We start from the raw sequence: 13019 nt of genomic DNA, 5'->3' as shown, positions 1-13019 counted from the left end.
TCCACTTCCAATCCAGCTTCCTGAAGATGTGCCTGGGAAAGCAGCAGAAAATGGCCCAAAGGCCTGGGGATCCTGCATGAGAGTGGGAGACCCGGATGGAATTCCAGCCTCCTACCTTCAGCCTGGCCCCGGGGACACTTTGAGAATAATATCAGTAGATAAAAACAGCTTCTTTGTCACTCTTTCAAATTAATTTAAAAAAGAACAATCCACCAACTGCCATTTTCTCCTTTTTGGTACACTTAGCAGACATTTTCAGCAGGATGGTTGTCATGATGAAACATTTTTTTTAAAAGATTTATTTATTTATTGGAAAGTCAGATATACAGAGAGGAGGAGAGACAGAGAGGAAGATCTTCCATGCGATAATTCACTCCCCACGTGAGCCCAACAGCCGATGCTATGCCAATCTGAAGCCAGGATCCAGGAACTTCTTCCGGGTATCCCACATAGGTGCAGGGTCCCAAAGCTTTGGGCCGTCCTTGACTGCTTTCCCAGGCCACAAGCAGGGAGCTGGGTGGGAAGTGGGGCTGCCGGGATTAGAACCGGCGCCCATATGGGATCCTGGCACATTCAAGGTGAGGACTTCAGCCGCTAGGCCACGCCGCCAGGCACCGAAACATTCTTTTAAAAAAAGAATTCATCATTACAGAACATTACAGACCTTTTTGTTGGTCATTCCCTAAGCAGTACAGTGGAACACCTTTTTCCATAGCATCTATGTTGTATTGAGCAAGTATAAGCAGTTGAAAATGAGTTAAAAGCTATGAAAGGGGGAATAAATGTGGCAGGGTGGGTTAAACAACTGTTTGCCATGCTGGCATCTCATATTGGAGTGCCAGTTCAAGTGCCAGCTGTCTGCTGATGCACCTTGAAAAGTGGCCGATGACAGCCCAAGTACTTGGGCTCCTACAGCAGTTCCTGACTTTGGCCTGGCCCAGCCCCAGCCATTGTGGCCACTGAAGAGGTGAACCAGCAGATGGACAATCCCTCTTCTCTGTCCCTCCCTCTTTCTCTGTCACTCTGCCTTTCAAGAAAATAATTTTAATTAAAAGCATATGGGTGGATATTGTGTGCTAATACCATGCCCCTGTCCTGCTAAAGAACCAGGAACCCAACAACTGGAGTGACCCAAGGTATCTGATGGTATTTGATGGCCCCAGGACTGTCACAGGGAGCTGCTCCTTCTCTTAGTTCTCCTCCGTCAGCTTTAGCTATGGGAGGAAATAAATTCTTCTTTCTTTTAAATTACTTTTATTATTATTATTTTTAATGTCAGGCAGGAGGAAATGTCCCATCTGCTGGGTCACTCCCTAAGGGCCTCAAGCAGTCCTGACTGGGCCAGGGCCAAAGCAAGGAGCCAGGAACTCAATCTGCACCTCCCACATGGTTGGCAAGGACCCAGGTCCTTGAGCCAATCACCTGCTGCTGCCCAGAATGTGCATGTATAGGAGGCTGGAGTCAGTAGGAGCCAGGACTTGACAGCAGGGATTCTGACATGACATGACACAGGATGCATGGATTCCCAGCAGCGATTGGCTGAATGTTACTGCACACTCATGGAATTTTTTTTCAACAGCTCTGTAGGGTTAGACTAAAATAAATCAATGCAATGCCTGGCTTACCCTCCTATGTACTAACTCTTTAACTCTTGATCATTCCTGTCTCTCTTGCCATGAAGACAACAGTGATACAGTTCCAGGTCCTTGAGACCTCCCAGGTTATGAACATTCCAGGGGCTCAGGGCTATGACTCAACTGGCTAACCCACCTGCAAGTGCTCATCTCTTATAGGTGGTGGTTTGTGCTCCAGCTGCTCCACTTCCCATCCAGCTCTCTGCTTAGGGTCTGGGAAAGCAGAAGAGAATAGCCCAAGTCCTTGGGATCCTGTACCTATGTGGAAGACAGAGAAAGCTGCTAGCTGCTAGCTTTGGATCAGCTTAGCTCTGGCCACTTGAGAAGTGAACCAGTGAATGGCAGTTGTTTCTATCTCCTTCTCTCTGCAAATCTGGCTTTCCAATAAAGATAAATAAATATATATTTTTTTAAATCCCAGAAGCATCCTTGAACGTGGTTGCATCCCTGCAGACCCTTCCCCCTCGGGCAGTAGTCAGAAGGCTGCCCTTGATGCTTTACATCCTTATCCCAACCCCCAGAGCCTACTTCCCTGGCTTCCACAAACAAGGCATATTCAACAAGTTCATGGGAAAATGGAATTCAAATACGTCTGTTCTGGTGCAAGCAAGGAGTGAGGTGCAGTGACATGCCATTGGGGACACCCTCATCCCATACCGGTGGGCCTGGCTCGGTTCTCCATTCCAGCTTCCTACTAATTTGCACCCTGGGAAGCAGCAGGCGATGCTGGTTCAAGTACTTGGTCCCTGTCACCCGTATGGGATATGGGATGGAATTCTTGGTTAATGGATTCAGCCTGGTCCAGCCCTGGAAAATTCTCTGTCTGTCTCAAACAAATTAATTAAAAAAAAAAAAAAAACCTGAAACTCTTGAGATTTTTCTGCAAGTTTTTTTTTAAGACCCTCGCACCTGTATCCCTAAAGTTTCTTGAAATCCACCCTTTGTCTGCTCAGTAGGAGAGAGTGGATCCCCGTAAAAGTGCTTGCTGAATGAACACTTAGGTTAACTCACAGTGAAGTGTAAATGTGAAAGCGAAACGACTTTGATGTGTCATTTATAAGGGTGTTAATGCGTGGGGCCTTTTAGGTGTTAGAAAACACCTTTTGTATTTCTTGACTGCCACTCCCTTTGGAGAGAGTCCTGGAGGCAAGTATGGGATGAGGCATCTCCCAGAGATTGTGCGACTTGCCTAAAGGCCACATAGAACTTGGCGGAAATAAACAGGTGCACATCTTCTGGGGGGGTCCCATTTGCTGCCAGGTGCTGATTTTTTGCCCTGTGATGGAGGTGGTGCCAAACGAATTATGAAAGAAGAAATTTATAACAGGGTCACATCTCTTAGGGGGCCCTCCTTGCTTCCCACCTCCTTCTCCCGGGACCTTGGCTTTCAGGGGTCGCAGAGATAGACCCCGGTGCGACCAGGGGCTGGCGGGCTCGTCGGGAGAGTCAAAGGTTACGGGAAGGGTGACTTGGTCTTCGGGTGCGGAAGACTTTGAGCCCAGACGGTGGAACAAGGTTCGGGCGCCGGAAAGGCTGCAAGGGGAGGTGGCCGTGCACCAAGCGAGCCAACTCACTCCAAGCCCTCCCCGCACTTGGCCGGGCGGCGGGGCCAGAAGAGCACGCCCCCTGCTGGACTGAGACATGCCCCCCCGCCCCCGCCCGCCAAGACTTTCATCTTTTGAGCCACTTGGGCCCCAGAAAGCGGCCCCCCTACCGGCCTTCCAGCCTTACTGCACCCAGGGGCTCCCCTGCAGCCGCAGCCTCGGCCCGCGTCCGACGCCGGATGGTGCGGAACCGGGGAGCCTAGGGCGCACCGGGCTGGCGAGCGGGTGCGGACCTAGGGCGGCCGCTGGGAGGCGCCGCGACCAGCCGCGCTGCACTCGCCTGGGGTCTCCAAGACCCGGCCGGGCAGGGGGCGAGGGGCGGCGAGGAGTGGACGCCCCAAAGCGTCACCCAAGGCAGCGGGTGGGGAAGAGTCGGGCTGCCCAAGGCCCCCCTCCCCGGTGCCCCAACACCGTCGCTCGAGTCTCTCCCCGCCAGCCCCGCCGCCCCTGTGCGCCCCCTCCTCCCCGAGGCCGGCGGCGCAGCGTGGCGCGGCTGCTCCCGGCTCCGTCCTTGGAGGGTGTGGAAGGGTGGGTTTGGGGCCGGGGGCGGGTCTGGAGGCGGACCCGGAGGCGGGGCTGTCTCTGCGGCAGGGCCCAGCTCCGCTCCCCCCCGCCCCCCCAGCCCCGGTCTCTCTGTCTCTCCTCCTCCCTCCTCCTGCTCCGGGCGGAGCCCGGCATGGGGGGGCCGGCGCCCGGCAGGCCAGGTACGGTGATGTAGAAATTGGGGAGGCTTCGTGAGGGGAGGTGGTGGTGTGGGTTGGGGGGACAAGGGGCAGGGAAGATTGGCGGGGCGAGAGGCGGAGAAACCCCGGGTAGCAGGACAAGGGGAAGAGGAGGGGTGTCGGGGAACCTGGGGCCCTTGGATGGAGAGAGGGGGGAGATGAAGCAGGCCAGGTTTGGAACAAACAGGGGAAGGGGAGGACGGCTGTGAGGAGGGGCGCCTGGGAGGAGAAGTGAGGCTGCAGGCAAAAAGCAGAGTGTGTGTTTGGGGGGGGAAGGGAAGACGGAGCAGGTATGGAGGCCGCAGCTGAGAAGGTAGCTTTGGGGCCAGGCTGGAGACCCCCGGGTGGGATTGAGGGGCGGGGACTGGGAGAGGGAAGGCCAACCTCCCAAATCCGGGTGGAGGAAGAAGGTGATCTGGGCCACAGGCAGCGGCGACCGAGGCGGAGACCATTGCTGAGGGGCTGGGGAGCGGCCGCGGCCCAGGCCCAGGGAAGGAGGGGACGCCCGCGGGACGAGAGGGATGGACGGCTGTTGTTTGAGATGCCCGACTCAGAGTGCCGCCTCCCCCTTTCTTCAGCATCCCCACCCTGTCCTCATGAGAACCTTGGAGCCTTAGAGCTCAGAAGGGAGTGGGGAGTCTGACGGGTCTTCCCCCTTCCCCAGTGGGGTGTCATGTACGCAAGTAGGCCCTGGGCTTCACTCCCCGTCTGTAGGTGTGTCCAGTTTGGCGTAGCAGTCTAGAGGTTCGAGTCTGTTGTGGGTGTGTCAGGGGGATGTGTGTGTCTGTGTGTCGGCTGCTCCTAGGTGTGTTGAGGAGGTTGATCTGTGTGTCTGGTCCTCTGTGGTGGGCTGGTTGGTGTGTGGCTGGCCCGTGAGGGAGCCCGGGGTGCATGGACACAGGACAGGAATTGTGTCAGGCTGATAGAGGGTGTGTATCTGTCTCTCGAAATCCATGGGGGTCTTTCTGGAGCTTTTCTCTGTGTTCTCTTGTTTGAGGATACCAGTTACATCTCTCCCCCTTATTCTCCCCTTCATTCATTCCCGGCTCCCCTCCTACACTCACCCCACACTCTCCCTTCTTTTCTTATCCCCCCCCACCAGTGGATCCGGGACCCAGGGAGGGCCGCCCCCCGGGCCTGGTGGCACTGAGCAGGGCCCCTCAGCCCCCACCTCCTGCCCCACGACATGAACCTCCTCTACCGAAAAACCAAGCTGGAGTGGAGGCAGCACAAGGAAGAGGAGGCCAAAAGGAGGTAAGAAGCCCTTTGCTGGATGCCACTCCCTGCCTAGCCCCCCTTTGCTGGATGCCACTCCCTGCCTAGCCCCCCTTTGCTGGATGCCACTCCCTGCCTAGCCCCCCTTTGCTGGATGCCGCTCCCTGCCTAGCCCCCCTTTGCTGGATGCCCCTCCCTGCCTAGCCCCCCTTTGCTGGATGCCCCTCCCTGCCTAGCCCCCCTGGCTGGCCACAGCCCCTCCTCCCCGAGGCACCACAGCCATGTCAGCAGTCCAGTGGATCCCTGCTCATGGATCTGTGCTCAATGCAGAATGGCAAGGAGTCTACCCACCCTGGCCCAGCCCAGCTCCCAGCCCAGCTCCCAGCCCTGGAGGCCCGAGTCACCACTTCCTGACTCACCTCTGTCCTGTCAGTTTAGGACTTGATGCTGCCCTTGCCTCCCCCTGACCTCAGAAGGGGCAGATGCCATCACTCTCCCAGGGCTTAGAGACGGGGATTTTGCTAAGACATCTGAGAACAAATGTCTGGTCCCCTCTCAGCCTGCGCTGCTGGGGAGGTCACTCTGTGTGTGTGTGTGTGTGTGTGTGTGTGTGTGTGTGTGTGCAGGCATGCACGTGCTTGTGTGTGTGTATGCAATATGTGTAGGTTGGGGGAGGCCCTGGAGAGCCAGGCCTGGGGATCCCTGCCTTCCATCCCTGCATTCTTCCTGGTCTTTCCAGGCACCCGACGTCTGGCTCTCCTGTCTCTCTTTCCACTTGTATTCCTCATTCCCATTGACTGCATAGTCTCCGAGAGCCTGGGCCAGGGCCACTCCCTGCTCACAACTGTGGAGTTTAATTCTTGTTGTTAATTAGATTAATCAGAGCCATCATGGCAGTGATCTCTCCCTAATGAAGGGTTAGTAGACAAGGCCCTAATGAGAGCCCACCCCATAGCGGCTCTCCCCTCTTCCCTGCCAGCCGCACCCCCCCCACCTCCCGCCCCGCTACACTCATACAGAAGCTGGGGACACTGCGAGGGAGTTGAGGGGTGAGCTGGGAAGCCTGGCAGGGAGACGATAGACAGGGCTGAGGGAGGAGGGGAGAGGGCTCAGCTAGGGGAGGCTGCTCAGGCCTGGCTGCTGGTGAGTTCTACCTCTGGTGTGGAGGCAGAGGCCAGAGGCCATGGGTAGACCAGCATGAGAGGGGTGGAACCTGGGCACGCTGGTAGCAGGTACCTCTGTCTGTCCACGGTCTGCCCCTTTCCCTATGTTCAGGGCCATTCCCATGTGAGCCCAGGTAAGCTCACCCATGCACCTGTGCCCTGGGCCTTCAGCTACCCTGTCCTCACTCTGGCTTCCCTGCTTCCTCCCTGGCTGTAGGAGCACCCTCAGGGCCTGAGGCCTGACCTCTGCTCTGCTCTGCTGTGCACTTCTCTCCCCAGCTCCAGTAAGGAGGTGGCCCCTGCAGGTCCAGTGGGGCCTGGGGCTGGCCCAGGGCCCGGGGTCCGAGTGCGGGACATCGCCTCCCTCCGCCGCTCCCTCAGGATGGGCTTCATGACGATGCCCGCCTCCCAGGAGCACACCCCCCACCCCTGCCGCAGCGCCATGGCCCCGCGGTCCCTGTCCTGCCACTCAGTGGGCAGCATGGACAGTGTTGGGGGCGGCCCTGGGGCAGGTGGTGGGGGCCTCACGGAGGACAGCAGTGCCCGAAGACCCCCTGCCAAGCCCAGGAGACATCCCAGCACCAAGCTCAGCATGGCAGGATCAGGGGCAGAGACACCCCCCAGCAAGAAAGCAGGTGAGGGACACTCCCCCCACCAACCCAGGAGGAGCTGGGAGGATCCATTCCCCAGTCCTGGGGAGGCTGTTGGGAGGGTTCATTCAGGGAAGAACCGAGGAAGTGGAAGGTTCCATTTCCAAAAGCAACAGGGGAAGTCTGTCTGAATAGGCCTGAGATGAACCATTCAAGGGCCTATCCAGGGGACACTGCCTGGAATGTCTATTCTTGGGAAAGGAGTGGTGGTCTTGGAGAGAAGTGAGGGTTGGAAGGAATTTAGGGTGGGAGCTGCAGTATTCTAAGGGGTCTTAGAAAAGGGTAAGGGCTAACAGCCTAAGAACCTACAAGAGCTGTCACTCGAGGGGTGTGGGGAAAACAAAGGCAGGTGTGTCCTGCCAAGTAGGTCAGGAGGTCAAAAGCAACCCCCCTGTTTTCTTCCTTCTCTGAAAGCACAGTTTGTTTGTTTTCTTTCCCATCCCACTCAGGCTCCCAGAAGCCAGCCCCAGAGGGCCGGGAGTCCAGTCGGAAGGTCCCCCCCCAGAAGCCCCGACGGAGCCCCAACACCCAGCTCTCCGTCTCCTTCGATGAGTCCTGCCCCCCTGGCCCCTCTCCTCGAGGGGGGAACCTGCCCCTCCAGCGCCTCACTAGGGGATCCCGAGTAGCTGGGGACCCTGAAGTGAGCGGCGCCCAGGAGGAAGAGCCTGTGTACATTGAGATGGTGGGGGACGTCTTCAGGGGAGGAAGCCGCAGCACAGGGGGCCTGGCAGGACCCCCTCTTGCGGGCGGGGGTCCCACCCCTCCCGCCGGCGCCGACTCGGACTCTGAAGAGAGCGAGGCCATATACGAGGAGATGAAGTACCCGCTCCCTGAAGAGGCAGGGGAAGGCCGGGCCAACGGGGCACCTCCATCAATGGCAGCCTCTCCGCCCCACCAGCCTCCTGCCCTCCAGCCCCACACCCACCGCCGTCCAGCTTCAGCCCTCCCAAGCCGGAGGGACGGGACGCCCACCAAGACCATTCCTTGTGAAATCCCCCCGCCCTTCCCCAACCTCCTCCAGCATCGTCCTCCACTCCTCGCCTTTCCTCAAGCCAAGTCTGCTTCCCGAACCCCTGGCGATGGGGTCTCGAGGCTGCCAGTCCTCTGCCACTCCAAGGAGCCAGCCAGCTCCAGCCCGGCTCCCCAAGTGCCTGGACGGGAACGGGAGACACCTCCCCCACCACCTCCTGCTGCCAACCTGCTGCTGCTGGGACCCTCTGGCCGAGCCCGGAGCCATTCCACACCATTGCCACCCCAAGGCTCTGGCCAACCCCGGGGGGAGCGGGAACTCCCCAACTCCCATAGCATGATCTGCCCCAAGGCAGTGGGGGCGCCGGTAGCCCCCCCTGGCCCAGCTGCCTTGCTCCCAGGCCCTCCCAAGGACAAGGCCGTATCTTACACCATGGTGTACTCGGCCGTCAAGGTGACCACACACTCCGTCCTGCCAGCCGGCCCACCCCTGGGTGTTGGGGAGCCAAAGACGGAGAAGGAGATCTCGGTCCTCCACGGGATGCTGTGTGCCAGCTCAAGGCCCCCCGTGCCAGGGAAGGCCAGCCCCCACAGTGGGGCCTTGGGCACAGCAGCTGGGGTTCTCCACCACCGCGGCTGCCTGGCCTCCCCGCACAGCCTTCCGGACCCAACAGTGGGCCCCCTGACCCCTCTCTGGACCTACCCAGCCACAGCGGCTGGGCTCAAGAGACCCCCTGCCTATGAGAGCATCAAGGCTGGGGGACTGTTGAATAAGGGCTGTGGAGTGGGGGCCCCATCCCCCATGGTCAAGATCCAGCTGCAGGAGCCCGGGACTGAGGGGGGTGCCTTTGCTAGCATCTCCTGCACCCATGTCATCGCCGCTGCAGGGACACCAGAAGATGAAGAAGAGGAGATGGGTGCTGCGACATTTGGGGCAGGCTGGGCTCTGCAGCGGAAGGTCCTGTATGGAGGCAGGAAGGCAAAGGAGCTGGACAGTGAGTGAGGGGTGGGGAACGACGGGGGAGCTGGGGATGGCTGAGGTTGGTTTGAGGGAGGGGCTGGGTGAGTTGATTTGGAAGCCACAGCCCATTGTCCTGCATTGGGAAGTTTTCTGAGAGACCAGAAGGGCGGGGGTGGGCAGCAGACGGAAGGAAAGGGGGTCCCCATGTGTGCTGGCAGGGCAGGGAGGTCTGCATGGGGAGGGGTTAGAATGTAGGCCCTGGCCCTGGCTCCTCCTGTGTCCCAAACCTGCTCTACTCCCCACATCTCCCTTCCTCTGGCTGCAGGGGTGTGTGGTTGTGAGTGTGCGCACACTAGGAGCTAAACACAGCTGCCTCCCAGCTATTACCATGGCAACCCATCCAGACAGGAGGGAGAGGAGAGGGAGGCCCCTGCCGTTGCCTGGCAACGCAATGCTCTGCCAGGCTACCCTCAGAGATGAGCTGAGTTCACACGCAGCCCTTCCCCCCCCCCCAAAGACATCCCTCTGCCCCCTGCCCCACCACCTCCTGGGCAGGGCTCAGGATTTGGGATTTGTGGACTGGGAAATGGTACCCTTGGTTTCTGTTTTCAGTGGGGGTGGTCTTTTTGGCCTGACAGGAGCCTGGATGAGATTGAAAAGCTCAGGTTGGAGTAAAAGGGGCCCCTCTGACCACAGAACCTGGCATAGAAACATATATATATGTGTGATATAGAAACAAACTCATATGATCCTGAGCCCCAGCAGTTAGTCTCAAGGGGAGGACATAAAAGGCTGCGGCATAGTGGACCCTCGTTTGTGTGTGTGTGTGTGTGTGTGTGTGTGTGTTGCAAGAGTGTGAAGTGAGGTCCTTCCCACCCGTATTGTGACTTGCTTAGCCCACCTGTGCTGCAGTGTGTGTGTTGTGTGTGTGTGTGGTTGTGGGGACAGAAGGACCCTTTCCATGTGCATGCACCCAACCCTCCTGGTCATTCCAGCAGAGGTCGAGGATGGTGGCCGGACCTGGAACGGCAGTGGAGAGGGTCCAGGCAAGGCGGAGCGTGAGGACCGGGGCTCCACGGCCTCTGGGATTCCCGTGAGGAGCCAGGGTGCAGAGGGCTTGCTGGCCAGGATCCACCACGGAGGGGACCGAGGAGGGAGCCGCTCGGCACTGCCCATGCCCTGCCAGACCTTCCCTGCCTGCCACCGCAATGGAGGTGACCACTGGCCTGCCCGCCTGCCTCGCCCCAGGGTCTATCCTCAACTGGCCCACCCTCCCACTGCCTGGTCCACAGCCCTGAATCCTAACACCATTTCCCCCTGCCCTTTTCTCCCCTGATGAGGTGGGGTCAACTCTGGGCACTGGGGTGGGGGTGGTAACCGGTGTCTCCTGAAGGCCCCCTCTCTTCTCACGCCTGATTCTCTTAACTCAGACTTCACTGGAGGCTACCGCCTCGGCCGCTCAGCCTCCACCTCTGGAGTCCGGCAGGCCGCGCTCCATACCCCCCGCCCCTGCAGCCAGCCCAGGGATGCCCCCAGCCAGGTGAGCTGCGGTTTTTCTTTCATCTGTCAGGGTAAAGAAAACTTGGGTGTGGGAAAGAAGGGCAGGAAGAGGTCAGGTAGGCTGGGACCTGAGCCAGCAGTGGCTGGCACAGCCTGATGGGAACTGGCTCCCAAGCGGGGGGGCGGGACAGCTGCTGAAGACCGGGCTGCAAAAACATTTGGGGCCATTGCCATCCCACAACACCCTTTATGCGACTTAGTGAAAGAACTACCCTACCACACACAAACACCACCACGGAGTTTGGGGGCAGCGACCATTAGGAAAAATGCCTCGGCTAGGAAGACTGCTTTTACCAGGAGCCCCAAACTTAGGGCCAGGCAAGTCCAGGCGCTCCGCAGGGCAAGGGGAGGAGGGCAGGGGCTGCACTTTCTCTCTTCCCCATCTCCCTCACTGCCAGCGGGGAGAGGACAGGGGCCCCCCGCAAGAAAAGACTTGTTTCTGGGGGAAGACGTTGGTTGGTCTCGGCGTCAGGGCCTGGGCCTTAATTCCACTCCAACCCCACCCCGCGCGGCGCAGACCCACCCGGCGCTGCCGCTACCGCTGCCGCCGCCACCGCCGCCGCCGCAGGCCCGCGAACGCGACGGCAAACTGCTGGAGGTGATCGAGCGCAAGCGCTGCGTGTGCAAGGAGATCAAAGCGCGCCACCGGCCCGACCGCGGCCTCTGCAAGCAGGACAGCATGCCCATCCTCCCCAGCTGGCGGCGGGGGCCCGAGCCCCGCAAGTCCGGCACCCCGCCCTGCCGCCGGCAGCACACCGTCCTCTGGGACACGGCCATCTGAGGAGGGCGGCGGCTGGGCACCGGGACTGGGAGAGGCGGGGCGCGCCCGGCTGTCCCGGGAGACTTTGCCTTGGCGGACTCTGAAGGACCAGGTGAGAGAGCGCCGGGGAGAAGAGCCCTTCCCTGCACCCTCGGAGAAGTTTGCGAGACTCCGCGGGCTTGGGGCCCAGCAGCACCCCGCAAGCGCGTCGGAGGAAGGGGAGGGTGTGTTTGAGGTCGGAGCGCGGTAGACTTCCCCTGCCGCCAACACACACCCTCGTGGGTCCAGCTAGAGGTCAGCATGAGGAAGGAGGGCAGGACCCCAGGAAGAAGGGGGGGTGGGTCCAAAGAGAGGGGCTGGAGAGTGAGGTTCGAGGGGCTTTCTCTGAGAGCCCGGAGTCGGGGAGGGGTATTTATTTTGTTATTTATTTCGGTCAGGAGGGCAATTCTGGGCCCTTCTGACCTACTCCTGAGTAGGGGGTGAATGGTGGCCAAGTTCGAACTCTTCCCCAATGCCAGTGCCCACAAGGCCCCCGCCATCTATGCCCACCCCAAGCTAGGGATGGGCCTGCCTGGGGGGCGTGGAGGGAAGGCTCGATGGGTGATTTGCAGAATTTACAGTTTGCCAGAATGTGGTAGTAAGCGTGGCCTGCTCTGAAACAGGCGTATTATTTAGTTCTTGGGGTGAGGGTCTAGTGCCAGGGATGGGAGGGGTGATGGGGAAAGAGGGAAATTTTAGCGGGTTGGGAGGGTGGGTAGGGTATTTATTTAAATTAAAAAAAAATACATGCCAGAAGAGCTGTCAGGAACTTTTTTTTAATTCCTTTCTTTTCAGAATAATATATTAAAAGACTAATGATCCTAGAGCTGGCTTCTTCTGTTTCACAGCGTGCTCAGCCTCCTTCATGTCTTTGTCACTCTTGCCCTTGGTTAGTGGGAGCGGAAGGTTGTGCGGGAGGGAGGATAGCCAGGACCGGTGCCAGGGAGAGGTGGAGTCCCAGGTAAGTCCCTGGGAAAGGCACTGGGCAGTGAACCGCTGGTGTTTATCAAACAGCTAATGTGTACTTGGCAATGCATCCTTGCAGAAGGAATGTGAAGTTTGCCCTCAGGCACTTGGAAAGTCTACTTAGAGAAATGAAACAACTAAGAGGCAGATAGAGAAAGCTGCAGGAGTGAGAGGGGGTGGGCCCTATTCAGGCGGGACTCTTGCAAAGTGAGCCTAACAGGACAGGTAAACAGCTGATGGACACAGGGGAGGAGGGACAGCCAGAGGTGCACGGGACCATCACATGATTCACGGAACATAGAATCAAAAGGCAGGTGCAAAAAAAAAAAAAAAAAAAAAAACACCATGCCAATGAACACAGCTTAGCTCTGGCCACTGCAGCCATTTGGGGAATGAACCAGTGGATGGATCTTTCTTTCCTCTCCTCTCTATAAAAATCTTCCTTTCAAATAAAAACAAATCTTTAAAAAATAAGTTGTTCTTAGACAAGAAAATATAAAAGCGGTCAAGTTTCCCAAGTCCATAATTCAAAGCAGTTTCTAAATCCCAAAAGGAGTGTTTGAGAAACTTGATAAAGATGATAATAAGAAAACAGCACAGATCCTGGAGGATGACCTACCAGATACTCCCGCAGAAACTGCAGCGTGCTGGTCCTTGAATAAGGCCTAGGAGAATCTGCAAGTATGAAGAGTCCAGAAACAGCCCCAAATGCACACAGGAACTTAGTGCTTCCATGAGGAAGGCTGTGTTGTTCGTCAGTTGGAAAAGGATGATTA

The 13019-nt window shown here is 58.1% G+C and overlaps 1 protein-coding gene across 2 annotated transcripts; it reads left to right on the top strand.

The window, feature by feature from the left end:
- The first annotated feature begins 3868 nt into the window (after window positions 1–3868).
- On the top strand, window positions 3869–12101 carry NYAP1 (neuronal tyrosine phosphorylated phosphoinositide-3-kinase adaptor 1). 2 transcript variants are annotated; one of them, XM_040973832.1, is made up of 7 exons: window positions 3869–3942; window positions 5063–5214; window positions 6618–6973; window positions 7438–8952; window positions 9917–10132; window positions 10349–10458; window positions 10996–12101. In XM_040973832.1, exons 2-7 carry the CDS (start codon window positions 5147–5149, stop codon window positions 11257–11259), a joined length of 2529 nt encoding a protein of 842 aa, XP_040829766.1. In that variant the 5' UTR covers window positions 3869–3942; window positions 5063–5146; the 3' UTR covers window positions 11260–12101. The 2 variants fall into 2 exon arrangements, with proteins under 2 accessions (XP_040829766.1, XP_040829765.1); XM_040973831.1 differs by lacking the exon at window positions 3869–3942 and having other exon boundaries at window positions 5126–5214; window positions 9914–10132; window positions 10996–11488.
- Window positions 12102–13019: the final 918 nt, after the last annotated feature.

The sequence above is a fragment of the Ochotona curzoniae genome, unplaced genomic scaffold, assembly GCF_017591425.1.
Source record: "Ochotona curzoniae isolate NIBS_2020 unplaced genomic scaffold, NIBS_Ocur_1.0 contig_2321, whole genome shotgun sequence".
In the NCBI taxonomy this organism is placed as follows: Eukaryota; Metazoa; Chordata; class Mammalia; order Lagomorpha; family Ochotonidae; genus Ochotona; species Ochotona curzoniae.
The sequence above is the reverse complement of the archived record's forward strand: the minus strand, read 5'-3'. Positions and strand labels throughout refer to the sequence as shown.

Bases quoted from the DNA above. Each gene is read 5' to 3' on its own strand.
- NYAP1 (XM_040973831.1), top strand. From the start codon at position 5,147: ATGAACCTCCTCTACCGAAAAACCAAGCTGGAGTGGAGGCAGCACAAG. The intron at 5,215-6,617 runs GTAAGAAGCCCT...TTCTCTCCCCAG, and splicing joins GAAGAGGAGGCCAAAAGGAG to CTCCAGTAAGGAGGTGGCCC. The intron at 6,974-7,437 runs GTGAGGGACACT...CATCCCACTCAG, and splicing joins ACCCCCCAGCAAGAAAGCAG to GCTCCCAGAAGCCAGCCCCA.